Source organism: Oncorhynchus keta, chromosome 15 (genome assembly GCF_023373465.1).
Source record: "Oncorhynchus keta strain PuntledgeMale-10-30-2019 chromosome 15, Oket_V2, whole genome shotgun sequence".
In the NCBI taxonomy this organism is placed as follows: Eukaryota; Metazoa; Chordata; class Actinopteri; order Salmoniformes; family Salmonidae; genus Oncorhynchus; species Oncorhynchus keta.
The window spans coordinates 45,272,740-45,291,690 of NC_068435.1; the positions used below are offsets into that span (position 1 = coordinate 45,272,740).

The following is an 18,951-nucleotide window of genomic DNA, read 5'->3' on the forward strand; positions in this document are numbered from 1 at the left end:
AGATTATTGCGGCGAGAGAATCCCTCTAGACTCACGCAGCTCTCCTTCAACTTTTTCAAATCCGCAGCTAGGCATTTAACTTCAGCCTCCATGGATGTAGTTAAATCGGAGACATTCGTAGCGGAGGCCTCCAGTGCCGCAATTGTTGTAGTGTGTGATGCAGTTGTTGTTTTGAGTATTGTGATTGCTGGCACAGTCTCATTCCGCAGGATGGTTAAATCTGCTTTTAAAGTATCAGAAACCTCCTGTATTCTGGCCTCAATCGTAGCAACCACCTGTGTTTTCATTTCAACTATCTCAGAGCGTAGTAGTTTGATGGCCTCGAGAATGTTCATTTCAGCGCCGCCAGGCCAAGCCGCGCCCCCAGTTAAAGTGTGCGTCCCCGGGCCCTCAGACTCAGGAGAGGGTGGTGATGAGAGCGGGTCTTGTAGGCCGGGTTGTCTCAACGTCATGCTTTTGGCCTTATGTAAGGTCGACATGCTGACATTCGGAAGCAAAGTATTCTTGTTTTTTACGGAAAGGGATCACCAAATTAATATTTGAAAATAAATACGGTTCTGCTGCAGAATTCACATAAACTTTAAGAATACCATGGGAGCAAACGGAATACACGTCAGTCGCACATGGCGTCCCCTACCATCCCCCGTTTGTACCATTTTTTATTCATGGCTGTGTTCTTAGGCAAAATTGTGAGTGAGCCCACTCCCTTGGCTGAGAAGCAACCCCACACATGGTCTCAGGAAGCTTTACTGTTGGCATGACAGGACTGATGGTAGTGCTCACCTTGTATTCCTCCGGACAATCTTTTTTCTGGATGTCCCAAACAATCAGAAAGGGGTTTCATCAGAGAACATGACTTTACCCCAGTCCTCAGCAGTCCAAACCCTGTACCTTTTTCAGAGTATCAGTCTGTCCCTGATGTTTTTCCTGGAGAGACGTGGCTTCTTTGCTGCCCTTCTTGACACCAGGCCATCCTCCAAAAGTCTTTGCCTGCCTGCTGCAATTCCTGAGCAAGCTATGTACTGGTGGTGCCCCGATGCCGCAGCTGAATCAACTTTAAGAGACGGTTCTGGCGCTTGCTGGACTTTCTTAGGCGCCCTGAAGCCTTCTTCACAACAATTGGAACCACTCTCCTTGAAGTTCTTGATGATCGGATAAATGATTGATTTAGGTGCAATCTTACTGGCAGCAATATCCTTGCCTGTGAAGCCCTTTTTGTGAGAAGCAATGATGACAGCACGTGTTTCCTTGCAGGTAACCATGATTGACAGAGGAAGAACAATGATTCCAAGCACCACCCTCCTTTTGAAGCTTCCAGTCTGTTATTTGAACTCAATCAGCATGACAGAGTGATCTCCAGCCTTGTCCTCGTCAATACTCACACCTGTGTTAACGAGAAAATCACTGACATGATGTTAGCTTGTCCTTTTGTGGCAGGGCTGAAATGCAGTGGAAATGTTTTTTTGGGATTCAGTTCCTTTGCATGGTAAGGAGGGACTTTGCAATTCATCTGATCACTCTTCATAAAATTCTGGAGTATATGCAAATTGCCATCATACAAACTGAGGCAGCAGACTTTGTCAAAATGAATATGTCACTCTCAAAACTTTTGGCCACGACTGTACAACCGTTATCGCTGTTGATATCCTATGGTGTCATGATTAGTTGATTTCCATGATAGCAGCCTCCTGAAATCAACATCTGCCATTCCAAAATATAGATAGAAGCCTTCTACTAATTCTCATCTAACCAACTATGTATAGCAGGGTTCCCCAACAGGTGACCCTGCGGGCCAAATTCTGTGATTTTATTTGGGCCCCCCAACAGTGTTGCGTTTTTCTTTTGACGACCCCCGTATCAAAATCCAACACTGAAATGTAGTTGACTGTCTTCTGCAAGTTGTCCTCTAACCAGGTGAGGTAAAAATTCTCCCTTTCCCATGTTTTTTTTGTTATGTTAAATTCGACAGCATGTACAACCAGATTCAATTTATGTTTTGGGAATATAAATAACTTTCAACATTTATTTCCAATGTTATTGTACTTAATCAGGTAAAAAAAAAAAAAAGACTGCTGAATGAGTCCAAAAACGCACTGCCATTGATTTTGATGATATACCAGAAATCCTAAATCGGGTTTGCCCTGCCTACACAGACATCCTGCAAAACAGGACAAGCAGGCCTCTTGGTAGAGAGCATATTCACTTACTGATTGGCAGCATGCACAATGATACTCACCTTCAACTACACAAAAAATACCTCTAGTATAATACCTCTAGTCCTTGAATTTGCTGCTGACATATGGTACATAATCCAAGATCAGTGTACCAATACCACCCCTCCAACTGAACCCCACACCGCCAACGTTGGAACCCTGCATTTGGGCGGAAGATTGAATAAGTCAATTTACAATCTTAACCAGAATCTGGGTTTAAAAGAGACCTGCAAAAAAATATTTCCAGACAGGCCTTTTTTTCAGTAGCATGTACCATACAAGGCAGTGATGCATGCTCTCGATGGTGCAGCTGTAGAACCTTTTGAGGATCTGAGGACCCATGCCAAATCTTTTCAGTCTCCTGAAGGGGAATAGGCTTCGTCATGCCCTCTTCATGACCATCTTGGTGTGCTTCGACCATGTTAGTTTGTTGGTGATGTGGACACCAAGGAACTTGAATCTCTCAACCTGCTCCACTACAGCCCTGTCAATGAGAATGAGGACGTGCTCGGCCCTCCTTTTCCTGTAGTCCACAATCATCTCCTTTGTCTTGATCACGTTGAGGGAGAGATTGTTGTCCTGGCACCACAGCCAGTTCTCTGACATCCTCCTTATAGACGGTCTCGTCATTGATCGGCAAACTTACTAGTGTTGGAGTCGTGCCTGGCCATGCAGTCATGTGTGAACAGGGAGTACAGGAGGGGACTGAGCACGCACCCCTGAGGGGCCCTCCTGTTGAGGATCAGCGTGGAAGATGTGTTGCTACCTACCCTTACCACCTGGGGGTGGCCCGTCAGGAAGCCCAGGATCCAGTTGAAGAGGGAGGTGTTTAGTCCCAGGGTCCTTAGCTTAGTGATGAGCTTTGAGGGCAGTATGGTGTTGAATGCTGAGCTATAGTCAATGAATAGCATTCTCACATAGGTGTTCCTTTTGTCCAGGTGGGAAAGGGCAGTGTGGAGTGCAATAGAGATAGCATCATCTGTGGATCTGTTGGTGCGGTATGCAAATTGGAGTAGGTCTAGGGTTTCTGCGATAATGGTATCGATGTGAGCCATTACCAGCCTTTCAAAGCATTTCATGGCTACAGACTTGAGTGCTACGGGTCAGTAATAATTTAGGCAGGTTACCTTAGTGTTCTTGGACACAGGGACTATGGTGGTCTGCTTGAAACATGTTGGTATTACATAGTCAGGGAGAGGTTGAAAATGTCAGTGACGACTCTTGCCAGTTGGTCAGCACGTGCTCGGAGTACACGTCCTGGTAATCCATCTGGCCCAGCGGCCTTGTGAATGTTGACCTGTTTAAAGGTCTTACTCACATTGGCTGCAGTCGTCTGGAACAGCTGATGCTCTCATGCATGTTTCAGTGTTACTTGCTTCGAAGCGAGCATAGACGAGCTAAATAACTTCTGTTAGGCTCGTGTCACTGGGCAGCTCTCGGCTGTGCTTCCCATTGTGGTCTGTAATAGTTTGCAAGCCCTGCCACATCCAACGAGCTTCGGAGCCGGTGTAGTACGATTCGATCTTAGTCCTGTATTGATGCTTTGCCTGTTTGATGGTTCATCGGAGGGCATAGCGGGATTTCTTATAAGCTTCTGGGTTAGAGTCCCACTCCTTGTAAGCAGCAGCTCTACCCTTTAGCTCAATGCGAATGTTGCCTGTAATCCATGGCTTCTGGTTGGGGTATGTACAGTTGAAGTCGGAGGTTTACATAAACAAGTTTTAATGACTTCAACCGAAGTGTTTCAACCACTCCACAAATTTATTGTTGGCAAACTATAGTTTTGGCAAGTCAGTTAATCTACTTTGTTCATCTTTTCCCAACAATTGTTTACAGACAGATTATTTCACTGTATCACAATTCCAGTGGGCCAGAAGTTTACATGCACTAAGTTGACTGTGCCTTTAAACAGCTTGGAAAATGATGTCACTGTTTTAGAAGCTTCTGATGGGGTAATTGACATCATTTGAGTCAATTGGAGGTGTACCTGTGGGTGTATTTCAAGGCCTACCTTCAAAGTCAGTGCATCTTTGCTTGACATCATGGGAAAATCAAAAGAAATCAGCCAAGACCTCAGAAAAAAAAATTGTAAACCTCCACAAGTCTGGTTCATCCTTGGGAGCAATTTCCAAACGCCTGAAGGTACCATTTTTATATGTACAAACAATAGTATGCAAGTATAAACACCATGGGACCACACAGCAGTCATACCACTCAGGAAGGAGACGCGTTCTGTCTCCTAGAGATGAAAGTACTTTGGTGCGAAAAGTGCATATCAATCCCAGAACAACAGCAAAAGACCTTGTGAAGACGCTGGAGGAAACAGGTACAAAAGTATCTATATCCACAGTGAAACGAGTCCTATATCGACATAACCTAAAAGGCCGCTCAGGAAGGAAGAAGCCTCTGCTCCAAAACGGACATAAGAAGCCAGACTACAGTTTTCAACTGCACATGGGGACAAAGATCATGCTTTTTGCAGAAATGTACTCTGGTCTGATGAAACAAAAATAACACTGTTTGGCCATAATGACCATTGTTATGTTTGGAGGGAAAGGGTTGGAGACTTGCAAGCCCGAAGAACACCATCCCAACCATGAAGCACGGGGTTGACCGCATCATGTTTATGGGGGTGCTTTGCTGCAGGAGGGACTGGTGTACTTCACAAAATAGATGGCTTCATGAGGTAGGAAAATTTAGTGGATATATTGAAGCAACATCTTAAGACATCAGTCAGGAAGTTAAAGCTTGGTCGCAAATGGGTCTTCCAAATGGACAATGACCCCATTTGAGCAAGGAGGCCTACAAACCTGACTCAGTTACACCAGGTCTGTCAGGAGGAATGGGCCAAAATTCAACTTATTGTGGGAAGCTTGTGGAAGGCTACCCGAAACGTTTGACCCAAGTTTAAATTGTTTAAGGCAACGCTATAAAATACTAATTGAGTGTATGTAAGCTGAAAGTCATTCTCTCTACTTTTATTCCTACATTTTACATTATTAAAATAATCAAATCAAATGTATTTATATAGCCCTTCGTACATCAGCTGATATCTCAAAGTGCTGTACAGAAACCCAGCCTAAAACCCCAAACAGCAAACAATGCAGGTGTAAAAGCACGGTGGCTAGGAAAAACTCCCTAGAAAGGCCAAAACCTAGGAAGAAACCTAGAGAGGAACCGGGCTATGTGGGGTGGCCAGTCCTCTTCTGGCTGTGCCGGGTAGAGATAACAGAACATGACCAAGATGTTCAAATGTTCATAAATGACCAGCATGGTCGAATAATAATAAGGCAGAACAGTTGAAACTGGAGCAGCAGCACAGTCAGGTGGACTGGGGACAGCAAGGAGCCATCATGTCAGGTAGTCCTGGGGCACGGTCCTAGGGCTCAGGTCCTCCGAGAGAGAGAAAGAGAGAATTAGAGAGAGCATATGTGGGGTGGCCAGTCCTCTTCTGGCTGTGCCGGGTGGAGATTATAACAGAACGTGGCCAAGATGTTCAAATGTTCATAAATGACCAGCATGGTTGAATAATAGTAAGGCAGAACAGTTGAAACTGGAGCAGCAGCATGGCCAGGTGGACTGGGGACAGCAAGGAGTCATCATGTCAGGTAGTCCTGGGACATGGTCCTAGGGCCCAGGCCAGTTGAAACTGGAGCAGCAGCATGGCCAGGTGGACTGGGGACAGCAAGGAGTCATCATGTCAGGTAGTCCTGAGGCATGGTCCTAGGGCTCATGTCCTCCGAGAGAGAGAAAGAAAGAGAGAAGGAGAGAATTAAAGAACGCACACTTAGATTCACACAGGACACCGAATAGGACAGGAGAAGTACTCCAGATATAACAAACTGACCCTAGCCCCCCGACACAAACTACTGCAGCATAAATACTGGAGGCTGAGACAGGAGGGGTCAGGAGACACTGTGGCCCCATCCGAGGACACCCCCGGACAGGGCCAAACAGGAAGGATATAGCCCCACCCACTTTGCCAAAGCACAGCCCCCCACACCACTAGAGGGATATCTTCAACCACCAACTTACCATCCTGAGACAAGGCCGAGTATAGCCCACAAAGATCTCCGCCACGGTAATGTGGTGATCCTTAACTGAACTAAGACAGGGAATGTTCACTAGGATCAAATGTCAGAAATTGTGAAAAACTGAGGTGAAATGTATTTGGCTAAGGTGTATGTAAACTTTATTTTTTTATTTAACTAGGCAAGTCAATTAAGAACAAATTCTTATTTTCAATGACGGCCTAGGAACAGTGGGTTAACTGCCTGTTCAGGGGCAGAACGACAGATTTGTACCTTGTCAGCTCAGGGGTTTGAACTTGCAACCTTCCGGTTACTGGTTCAACGCTCTAACCACTAGGCTACCCTGCCACCCTTATGACTTCAACTGTATGTACAGTCACTGTGGGGACGACGTCCTCGATGCACTTGTTGACAAAGCCAGTATCTGATGTGGTGTACTCTTCAATGCCATCGGAAGAATCCCAGAACATGTTCCAGTCTGTGATATCAAAACAGTCCTGTAGTTTAGCATCTGCTTCATCTGATCACTTTTTTATAGACCGAGTCACTGGTGCTTCCTGCTTTAATTTTAGCTTGTAAGCAGGAATCAGGAGGATAGAGTTATGGTCAGATTAGCTAAATGGAAGGCAAGGGAGAGCTTTGCGCACCACTCTGGGTGTGAAGTAAAGGTGGTCTAGAATTTTTCCCCCTCTGGTTGCACATTTAACATGCTGATAGAAATGAGGTAAATCTGATTTAGAGCTCTACAGGGAAACTTGAGACAGGATTTTGTCGAAGCATAGATCTGGGGAAGGGTACCAAAAATTGTCTGCAACATTGAAGGTCCCCAAGAACATAGTGGCTTCAATCATTCTGAAATGTAAGTGGTTTGGAATCACCAAGGCTCTTCCTAGAGTTGGCAGCCCGGCCAAACTGAGCAATCGGGGGAGAAGGGCCTTGGTCAGGGAGAATGAACCCGATGGTCCCTCTGACAGAGCTCTAGAGTTGCTCTGTGGAGATGAAAAAAAACTTCCAGAAGGACAACCATCTCTGCACCACTCCACCAATCAGGCATTTATGGCAGAGTGACAAGACGGAAGCCACTCCTCACTAAAAGTTACATGACAGCCCGCTTGGAGTTTGCCAAAAGGCACCTAAAGACTCTCAGGTCTGATGAAACCAAGATTGAACTCGTTGGCCTGAATGCCAAGTGTCACGTCTGGAGGAAACCAGGCACCATGCCTACGGTGAAGCATGGTGGTGACAGCATTATGCAGTCAGGATGAGATGTTCGACGAGCAGGTGTCCACATACTTACAATTTGGAAGCTAATAGAATGCATTTAGTTAAATTAGACAATAATTGAAATAAGAATACTATTTACATGTAAATATTGGTAACCAAAAAAAAATCAGAATAACCGCAGATTCAATAAATGTTATTGAAACGCTATGAAGCTATTTTAGCCTACAGATCACATATTGCAAACAAATAATCCTTCACAATAGCAAATCAATATCCCAAAACAGTACACGTTTTTTTCCCCCGAACCTGCACATAGTCTCTCTTTTGTGGCACCAATGTGAGTACTTGTGTTACTGGCAGGGGAAACAGTGTTGCAGTAGTCTTGTGTAGTGAGTGAATAATAACAAGCAAACCGAACTCCGACCACCTCTCCAGATGGTCTCAGTTCGCTTCAGGGCCTCTTTTGAATGGTCTGATTTCCTTTGGAGCGAACCTCACGGAGTTCAAAGATTGGCTGAAAGGGAAAACTCCCTAAGCCATTGGCTGTGGATTGACTGCATTGTTTGAATGGAATGATGGCATATTGGCAGTTAATTTAAACAATTTATGGAATCATTCCCCTGAAAAACTGTCTGGCTAGCTAACAAACATACAGTGCAGATAAGATGTTATGTCAAATAATACATTTGAATTTATCATAGCACTTGCAAACCATGGTCGACCAACTCCCTGACCTTTATCCCATCATAAGAAGGTTCATGTCCATTATATTATTCTAATTCCTAACAGTATGGTCGTCACTATCTGGTCAAGTTAGGAAGTCATAAACCCCACCTATTTCTATAATTTGTTCTTAATATGCCTGATGACTTAATAATTAAGCAATAATGCCCAAGGTGGTGTGGTATATGGCCAATATACCACTGCTAAGAGCTGTTCTTTAGGCACAATGCAACCCGGAGTGCTATATACACAGCCCTTAGCCGTGGTATATTGGCCATATATTTCAAAACCCAGAGGTGCATTATTGCTATTATAAACTGGTTACCGACGTAATTAGAACAGTAAAAATAAATGTCATACACATGGCATACGGTCTGATATACCACGGCTGTCAGCCAATCAGCATTCAGGGCTCGAACCACCCAGTTTATAATTATTAATAACACCTAATAGGTGTTTAACACGGGAAATAGTTTGCAAAAGTTGGCTAATATTCCATTTGCCTTGTTTGTGTTAGCCGCAACCATTTGCTAAAATGTTAGCAAACAGTCTGAAGGTAGTGTGCAGCGAGCATGTGTCTGTTTCGTGTCTAAACTGCCGCTGTTGACTAAGTAAGTATTTAGCCACATTTTTCATTCCCATTGAGTCTCTCCTCTCATAGCTCTAGAATCATTGGAAATTGAATAATCAAACTGACATTGTATGGAGTCATTACTCAAAAAAATGCAAAGGACTGGAGAATATCATAATTAGCCTGTAAATGGGAGTATACTTCCAGTAGCCTTCTTTCAGATCTGTCTTTAGTTGCAATGGAGGACAGACAGGTATACACTTATGGCCATATTCCCATCCAGCACTTTGTAATTATTCAAAAACATAAGACACTTGGGGCATTCTCAACCGCTTCTTTCAGGCTACCTTCACACACACCTTCACAAAAAAAATTGCCAACAGATCCCAAATATTATGAGGCCTGAGGACTGAAAAGGAACAAATGGTTGTATTGAAGCTAGGTCAGGCGGCAATTCAACTATATTTCTTAATTCTACCTATTCCTTCTAAATCCATGAAGAGGGCGTGAGCATGTGCATCAGGGAGAAGGGTGGAATCACACTGTAGTAGACCTTCGCAGAGAGATAATCATGTTTTCAATACACAGTAGCCTACAAACATAAAAGCAAATAATCTAAATATGTTTTCAACCCTTTATTACAATGTTTTTTTTCTCATTTAAGTATACAAGCTCAAAAAGACAGACATTGAAAAAAATGTATATTTCTCTTATTAAAAATGGCACATTTATTGCTACATTACTGTTATATACACGACAGTTCTCAATATCTACTTTATATATAAAAAATAGGAAACTGGAGGCACTTTGAGGACAAATGGATTCTGTCCCCAATGTAAGAGAGACAGTGAGTTTTGTAGCAGTGTGTCCATCTGTTGAACAGGGTAGAGATTGGCAGACCATGAGGCCCCTTGGCAAAATACTAGTTGTGCATTTTGACAAGGGAAGTTCTAAGGATACTGTACTCAACATTCAGTTAATAATAACGAAAAAGAAACACACGTCAGCGATGTTGAGTTTTCAAATCTCATTCGAGTAATAAATCAAAAAGACAATTACATGTCCTCTGTGAAACAGACAAACCAATGGCAGTTGAGGTGGAAACAATACATTACTGATACTAATGCTTAGGGTTTCATCTGGAGGATGGTTATTATGAAAGAAACGGACAAAATCAAGAAAAATACTGTTACAATTCAGTATCACTCTGCATGGGAAAATACTGTTTAGTTAATAAGTAAAACAAAAAAAACTGGTCAAGTCCTGTATTAGGTACATACAGGACATGTCAATTTCAGATGTTTGATATGGTAACAAATAATGAATCTCTGCACTAATTCAGTAGAAAACAAAGTTCAGACGACTGTTGCAAATAAAAAATAAGGACATCATACTCTATTCCACATGAGTATTGTTTCCAAATCGCCAATGGTTTGTACAGAAGATAAAAGGTCTGGGGACACTTCTATTATAGAAACTTATAATAGGGCTCAGTAAATCCAAGCGGACTCAGTTTGCCAAAATCTGATGCCATCACGAACTGACAGAGAAAAGATGTAAAAAAAATAAAAAACTTGTTTATCTTACTTTGGGCGCTAATAAGAACAATATTCATAGAGATTTACTGAAGCATTGATTGCCCCACTCTTCCCTCCCATGTCCCTCCCATGTTTATCTGTAAAAGGTTCTCTTGGAAAGCCATTCATGCAGAGACAATCACAATTCAACAGTGTACAGGCACTGGTGAGTAACCACTAACAATGATCCCAAAGTCAGGAGAATGAATAAGGTTGCCCTATTCATTAATTCCTCATACATATTTTTCTGTTTGTTTTGAAATGTTTAACTAGGACCAACAGACATTGACAATACAGCAACTGTAGACCTAGCAAGCCGAAAGGTATTGATATAAAATCTAACTTGTATGAAACACATACAACTTTGTTCCTTTTTCAATCATTTGTACTAAATGTTTGTGTGACAAAGCTTGCCAATAGAGCCCCACAGTAGGAGTCATAATACGCATAAAACCTAGCAATCAAACAGGGAAATGGTTCCAATTGTTTTTCCAAAAATCCCCTGTGTGAAAAATTAATGGTGGAAACACTTAAAAGGGCTGCTGTGTTTCATGTAGGTTTACCCTGGCCTGACGTTTTGACAACCATGTAAATCTCTCTCAGACAAGGGGACTTTTATCAATATATTCGGCTCCATTTACTCAAGATTCAGAAATGCAAATTACCATCAAATTAGACCATGCAAAACTACAAATCCCTGCAAGCTCCTGCACACCATCTCAAGCGAACACCTTGAGAAAATGTGTCAATTTTCAACTTGCACAAGACAGCTCCTGGAATTGTAAATTGAAAGAAATTTAGTCAATTTATTAATTACAACAATTAGCTAACAGATTGTTAATCCAAAGATTACTGCCTTGATTCGGCAGTCTTGTCCAGATCATCATGGCATTTGTATTTGTTTATGATCACACCCCCCAATACATTTAATTCAAGCGAATATATTGTTAAAAAAAATATATTAAAAAAAATATTAAAAAATAAATAAATAAATCACCTTGTCCGAAAAAGATTTACTCGGTTATCAAAACATCACGCCAGGGTAAACCTACATGGAACACAGCCCTTATTTTAAGTGTGTCTAAGATCCCTGATGGGAAAAATGAATGGTGGAAAAACAATTGGAAACATCTCTTTGACCGCTCGGTTTTATGGGTATTATGACTCATACTATGGTACTCTATACTCAGACATTTCCATTTTCCTTTGATAGTGAGTAAGTAGTAATAACTGGTTTAAATTACATAGACTTTTTTCAGTAAAAAAAAAAAAAAGACATTCTCCAAATTACTGGTACTTTCAAGTTTGGGGATGTTCTAGCCAGATTAGGAGTTGGCATGAACTACTTTTACACCAAAGCAACTGGCACGTCATACTTTTCACAAAGAAAATTTGGGGGAAAAAAAAAAGAAAAAAAAAAGAGATCACTTCGTTTGGGAGGGAAGAGAGAAACTTAAAGTTTGTTCCTGGTATCTTTAAAATGAGTCGTCCTTACATTTGAACAATGTAAATGAAAAGAAAGTAAGCAATCCAAAAGAAAACCCATACAGCCATCTCACAAAATAAAAAACAAACGAAAAACAAATCACTTCTACAAAAAGAAGGATCCTTACGAACAGGCTTCGTAAATTGTTCAAAACACCCAATGCTTCCTGTAATTTAAGGAACAAATTGTCCATCGATGGCAGTTGAATGCATTCAAGGGAAGATATCCATGACATTTCAGAATGCACACCACAAAATAAACCCTCTTGAAGTCCAACAGCCATTCCTTCTGTATGGGAGAGGCTATACGGATACGCATGATGCCAAAATGAATGATGCAGCCGAGGGTCGAGTGAAGACGAATGGCTTCGGCGCAGTCTGTCGTCCAGATGAGCCCTTCACAGCTAGCTAGTTTATGCTGGCTAAAACAGCAGCACGGCGATAGGTAAAAAAATAAAAACTTGTAAAAGAAGGTAATGTTTATTTCTGGACGAGCAACGACAAAACGGTGCGAATGGCGTGGTGCTTGTCGGCGTGACTTGCTTCCCACTGGGCAGCAGTAGAACATGTTCCCGGAGGTAGTTAAAAGGGGCCAATTCGTTCCATCCCACTTGATTTTATTTTGAGTAGGATAGCAGCCTACATGAGAAATAACTTGTACTACTGGTAGTAACCATCTGGATGAACAATTACTCTGATTAAAACTGAACGATTCTGAACACTCTTCCAAGTCCCAACTTCGGCAGACAAGTTTTAAATTCTTGCCGAATTTTCTAGCCACGAGCATAAACTAGCTAGCTGGGAAGGTCTCTTCAGCTCGACTGACTGAGCGGAATCTGTTCTGCTCCACTTGACTCTGCGCGACATACGCCATCAATTTGGGCACCAAGTGTGTCCCTATAGCCTCTCCTCTTCAAACTAACTGTAGTCTACTGAAAACTTACAGTCTTAAATACGCATGACCTGGACATCTAGGTTTGCCTTGCCAACTGACGACACTTGCGCCACAAACGTGAAGAGAAGGCAATGAAGGCAGGTGGTTGACTGAGTTTGGGGCAGAGTATACTGACCACGTGTCCACATGGCCTGGCTGAAATGGAAACAGAACCAGGGGGCCAAAGACGGGTACGGTGGAGGGGGAGAGGCTTGCTCTGGTTCAGAGCACACACACTTCCTGCATGTTTCAGTCCAATCTCCCCAAGACAGAGTGAGGAAGTCTTGAGATGACCATGCCAGTGTGATCCTGTGGAATAGTAGGTGAACGGGTAGTGGTTTTCAGCTAGTAGAGAGTCATGACCTGTCCTGGGTCTCGGTATGTATTGATGAGCTCACCTTCCTCACTGGTAGTCCTTCAACTCCACTCATGGCAGTGACGACAAACAGATGAAGACAAAATGGAAGGATTGTAGGATCCCTGGATCAAAAAAAATACACACCATAATAAATCTTCAGACGGGCCTGTGTCTGGGCAGCCCTTACGAGAAGGCATAAACAAAGAAATATGGCCAAAGTTGGCTAGGGTTTCTTTTTTTATCATTGTGCTATATAACAGCACTCTGCCTGCCAATTCAATAAGTGTCCATTTGTCACTATGACAGTTCAGTCTTTTCAATTCTTGTGGCTGGATACCTCAAACTCTACTTCTGTGTTTGACATTGAGGAAAAAAAGCAAAAATGATGGTGGGGATGACGACGACGATTGTAACTTGCCCAAGCCTTGGCTTTATGCATGTACATCAGGCACATAGTTACTCATACAGGTTAGATTCTGATGTCACCTTTTCTTGTGATGAAAGTAAGACCTACTTTTCAGGTGGGAATGGCAAATGACTATCAAAAGGACACACAATCCTAGGTTGCTCACATGAGCAATTGATCCAAAAATACTATTTGATCCAAACAAATTTTGCTCCCAACACGTAAAGCAACTTCTTCAAAATGTCTTACAAAAACATGACCATTACGCAAAAAAAAAATCATTGCGTTTAAATTTCCTCTGCCTGTGATCCAGTCTCTCCTTGGAGTTCAGGGTGTTTACTGTAAGTATTCTTCAAAACTCTGTGTGTTGGTGTATGTATTGTGTGTTCAGGGTCAGGAATGTGGCCACTGGCGTTTGTCAGTTGTGTGTGTGTGTGTGTGTGTGTGTTTGTGTGAGAATGTGCTTCTCCACTATATGTGCTAGCATATATAGAGAGCACCTTTGTGGATTGACGCCCACTGAGATGCATGATAAGAGAATAAGGCCACGTCTTCTAAGAGCTGTACAAAACAGGATCAGGAGCTGGAAGAGAGAAACAGGGATTGTTACATTATGGTAACACACACGTGCCACAATACATGCGATATGGACAGTCACAGTATGACAGCAGAGAATGACAACTTACCCGGGTGTTACATATGGCTGACAGAGTTGTGTCCATCGCCCCCTAACCCGGGGTGCCCACCTCCCATCTGCATCTGGGGGTCCACCCCCGAAACCTTCTCTTCCTCCCTCCGCTTCAGACACGCTGCCTTGGGGTTCAGGTTACGCTCTTTAGGAAGAGGCCACACAGGTTAGAATCAGAGGGGTGGAATGGATCTACAGGTTTTGGCTGAAAATTCAGGTAACCGATGGTGGGCACAATCAAGAAGATTGTCAAAGAGATGGAGGCAAGAGGCAAAACCCATCAGGTTTCACAGTATATTGTAGTAAACAGAGAAGGTTAGGCGTATAGAAGAACGAGAGTTGTTAAAAACAAAAAGGGTTAGGATTAGACAGGCAAAGAAGGTATGATTAAGGTGTAAATGCTGAGAGATTCTAGTTATGAAAGAAATATTAAAAAGTATATAATCGTCAAGCATGGAGGACAGTAGACCAAAATGGTGAACGGAAGACACAGCTGGACAGGACAGAGGAACGACCAGACGGCAGCAGTGGTGAGATCATTAAGTATCTGAGAGGTGCAGCCCCCATTTTCCCCGCCTCCATCGGCATCTCTTTTTGCTCGCACCTTTTCCATTATCCAAGAGGATAGAAGGACAGTCAGAGGCAGGTGAGTGCATATAGAGGCGAGACTGCTGGTTGGGTGGTTGAGTGGAGGTAGAGGGCCTATAGGTGAATCATACTGGTAAAAGGAAAAAAGGAAGTCCTATTCGCACCTGCATCTCCAGGCACAGTATGATCTCTTTAGCAGTCATACTAGTCAAGCCTCAGTTGACTGGTTGGAAGCAGACATTACTGGGTTGGTTGGTACAGGAATCCCTACTTTGTACCTGATTCTCCATGTCCAGTATTAAGAACTAATTGGCTGAGTGAAGGTGGTTGGCGGTACTGGATCTATTCGTAAAGAGAGGCCTACCTCGGACCTGCTTCTCCAGACCCATTATGACCTGCGCGGCCTGCTGTAGGATGACGAGTTTGGTTTGGGCCTTGTCGCTTCGCAGGTGGACCTGCACCATCTTGCCCAGCTCCCTGAACGCCTCGTTAATGTCACGCACGCGCACCCTCTCCCGGACGTTGTTGGCCGAGCGCCGCTCCCGATCGCGCTTCTCCTTCTCCTCGGCCGTCAGGTTCTCATCGTTCAGCGAGGCCGTGCTGCAGCTGCTGCTGAGGAGGGTCGTTATGGTACACCCCAACACCTGCTGCTTTTACCCTCCAAGTTGCCCTTACAGGTTTAAGTTGCCCCTAACTACAGCCCTAAGGACAATTTCTGGGGAAGGTTTCCTTGGATAGCAAATTGCTGTTCCAGGGTCAGTCATCGTTAGATCCGATCCTAGACGAGCATTTAGGGGCAGCATCTCCCTGGAGTGTGACCTCAGATGGGCTACAGCATTCCCTGCACACTACTCAATTCACCTCCTAGAGCAGACGGCCTGGTTGGCTGAAGGTGACAGCAGTCATTATTTAAGTGCCATATTTGGCCAGGAGGCCAGCAGCAGAAAGCTGTGGAGGTCCGGATGGACAATGTATTCCAGTGAGGAGGATGGGGGTCACGGATGGATGATCCCAGTGGAGTGGAGCCAAGGTGCAGGAGAGCGAGAGATCGAGCGGAGGGATGGACCGCCAAGGACATGGTACCAGAATCCTTTTCTTTAATATGTTTAATATGCAATTCCAGAGCACTACTGTTACTGTCAACGAAGGCATCGCGCAGGACCTTGCAAATGACTCACGAAGAAAGAAAATTGGCATGTAAACAAAACCGTATTTCGCAAAGAAACTTTATTACTTCTCGGCAGACTTTCACTTGGCCAAAATAGATCATTTTAGAGTTCTTTTGTCAAATTGAGCGTTTTGAATGTTGAGTTATTATGGGCTGACAACTATCAGACCAAATGGAATCTGACAAAGCCAAGACAAGTCGGTCTTCTGCTGATCAGGGTCCAGGGTGGGAGTCAGAAGATAATATGAGGCCTTTTGGGGGGGGGGGGGGGCTGTCAGTTAGGAGGTAAGAAGTCCAAGGAAGAGAGGGAGAAAGAGAGCGACACACCCTCTGGCAAGTCTAGATCATACACAAGGCCAGAGAGGAAGCCAGAGGGGAGAGGTTGGGAGACAGGACAACAGTAAGCTGAATGCCACTGGTGCCTCATGTTAAATACATCAGCTGCCATAAATGTATTTATCTGAATGAAAGGAAGCTGAAGTCACTGCTGCCATCTGCAAAAGTAAACGACGAAAAGAGAAAGAGGTTGAAGAGAGGGAGAGGCATGGAGATGACCAACGAAATCAGTACATTAAAAAAAGTTAACATTTGACAAATAAGGGCATGCAACAAAGACATTGCAATAAGGAAGTGACGGGTTAAGTTAATACATTGAGGATTGGGATAGGAGCAGAACAGTGAGCCCCTCCATTCAATCACAACCTGTGTCTGCATTTGTATAGCCAATCAGCAAGCAGAATACAGAGTGTGGTGGGAGGGGTCTATGCATAGAGCCAGACACAGATAACAGTAACACATTTGTAGAAACAGAAGTGGTAAGGTCTTGTTTTTAAAACAACATGAGGGGTAAATGTCAAATGATAGCTGCCTGAATTTCTTTCCTTTATTTTTTTTGTGGATAATGGAGGAGACAATCCCATATAAGTTAACCCAAGAGAAATAAAACAAGACTAGAAAGTAACTTGGGACTTGTATTTTTTTTTTTTTTTAGGAGGTTTTACATTTTTTCCAAATGTAAAACACTCATAAGCAATAGATCACATCTTCACACTTCAAAAATGGGCCATTTGCCAAAGCTGATGAAACAAATACAGAAGCCATCATCTGGTCCTGAAATAATTTTAACGTGAAGTGTAAGATAACAATGTTGTTAAAAAGAAAAATGTGTGTTGCTAAGGCCTCAGACAAGAAGCACAGTGATTGGACACAGACAGCAATAGAAGCAAATAAAGGAAATCGGTAATGTTAATATAGTGGAGGGTGAGGCAGTCACATAAAAGCATATTTTACAGTGGAGACAGCCCAGCCAGACAGCCCCATGTCATTTAGATCAGGCAACACATACTTCACCAGACATGAGTCCAGTGCTGGCCTGTATGTGTCCACAGCAGCAAAACTTTATAGGACTGGAGTAGGGCTAGTCCCAAAACAGTCTAAAGAGCCTGCTTCCTCATCCCCTTTCCTCCCATCATCACTGATCAACAAACGCACAACTTGATGGTTGGAAACTAGCCTAAAGGCAGCATCTCAATACTTGAAAGTGGCCTCCCCTCCTTCATCTGCAATGATCTAAAAACACAGAACAGGTGAAAGCAATATGGACTGACACCTTTCCAATTACATCACATCAATGAAGGAAGAGAGCCACAGAGACCAAACCATTCAAGACAATCGAGACACATCCCAGGGCCTTCAACCTGAAGAATAGGAGACTAGAAACTCAGAATTGGGACGCGGCCCTACCCTGGTCTTTTCTCCTGTCTAAACCTGGATCCCCCAGTGACAGCACACTGACCTCGGACTTGCTGCTCCAGGTTGAGTATAACATTAACGGCCTGGTGCAGAATGAGAAGTTTGGTCTGGGGTTTCTCATTAGTCAGGTGGAGCTGACACATGCGGCCCAGCTCCTTAAAGCCCTCGTTGATGTCCCGTACGCGCAGCCGCTCGCGGGCATTATTCGCCACCCGCCGCTCTTTCTCCCGCTCCACCTTCACCTCCGGCGGCAGATCCTCTTCGTCCTCGTCCTCCTCATCACGACTGATGAAAAGTCAATGTGGACCAAGGGGGGAAGGATTGGTTGGAAGGGGGGGATAGAAGACATTACATGGGTATGACTGACATATTTACTAACATGGACAAGACTGTCCAAACAAGTATTATTTTGTTCACGCTAGATAATTACTCAATTTTATCATTCCGGGAGAGTGCTGTACTAGTTTGTGGACTATGATTACAAAAAGTACTTTGGGGCGAACTTGTTGCTAGAAATTTTACAACAAAACAGGGCTTTATATAAATCAGTTACATATTTCTGCAAACTGACAGAACATAAACAGCTTTTCTTTATAAATGTATAACATTTTCTTAAAGCCAGGTTTATATTCATGAAATAGCTCTGACATGATACCATCTTATTTAACTGAAATGCAAGGCATCAAATTGAACATTCACATTCATAATACTTACGCCATCAGTTATTTAACTCAGGTTATCTGCTTCAGAGATTGTATGCTATAAGAACGTGTTATAATTTCAAGATTGGTTTATACATTCTCAAGGCACTAACAGCACGGCTTTTTTTTATGCTGAAATTCTGCCCACAGTCTAAAATGGTTCTGATATAATCCGTTTTTTAAAATGTATTCTCAAAATAATTAAATAGCTATCTATATTTATGGCCACACCCCCTTAAGTGTGAGGCTCACGTGATTGGATGCAGACTTACTCTGCTCCCGTGTCTGATAGGGAGGAGGAGAAGGTCTGGAAGGAGAACATCTCTCTGAAAACAACGGTAGACACGAGGGCAAAAATGACAACAGTGCTACGGAGAATCACCTCTTTTTGGGTGCTGGGGTCGTGTTAAGTTGAAATAATGATGGCAAACCTGCACTCCCTGAATACATTTAATAATTTTCAAGCATCAGAATTTAAAATCATTAAATAAATCATGATAATGTTCAGTGAGTGAGAGTTCACCCCCTTTAT

The 18,951-nt window shown here is 43.2% G+C and overlaps 1 protein-coding gene across 4 annotated transcripts in view; it reads right to left on the reverse strand.

Moving 5' to 3' along the window:
* Window positions 1-9,384: 9,384 nt before the first annotated feature.
* Window positions 9,385-18,951, reverse strand: part of LOC118395056 (transcription factor E2-alpha-like) — a 43,606-nt gene continuing 34,039 nt past the window's right edge. For 2 of the 4 annotated variants that reach the window (XM_052464249.1, XM_052464250.1), the window contains exons 18-21: window positions 18,692-18,745; window positions 15,163-15,407; window positions 14,209-14,355; window positions 9,385-14,105 (exon numbers count right to left, since the gene is read on the reverse strand). In XM_052464249.1, coding sequence (XP_052320209.1) covers window positions 14,216-14,355; window positions 15,163-15,407; window positions 18,692-18,745 — 439 coding nt within the window. In that variant the 3' untranslated portion in view covers window positions 9,385-14,105; window positions 14,209-14,215. Of the gene's footprint in view, window positions 14,106-14,208; window positions 14,356-15,162; window positions 15,408-17,761; window positions 18,004-18,691; window positions 18,746-18,951 lie in introns of all 4 variants that reach the window. The other 2 variants (XM_035788840.2, XM_035788843.2) reach the window with 2 other exon arrangements.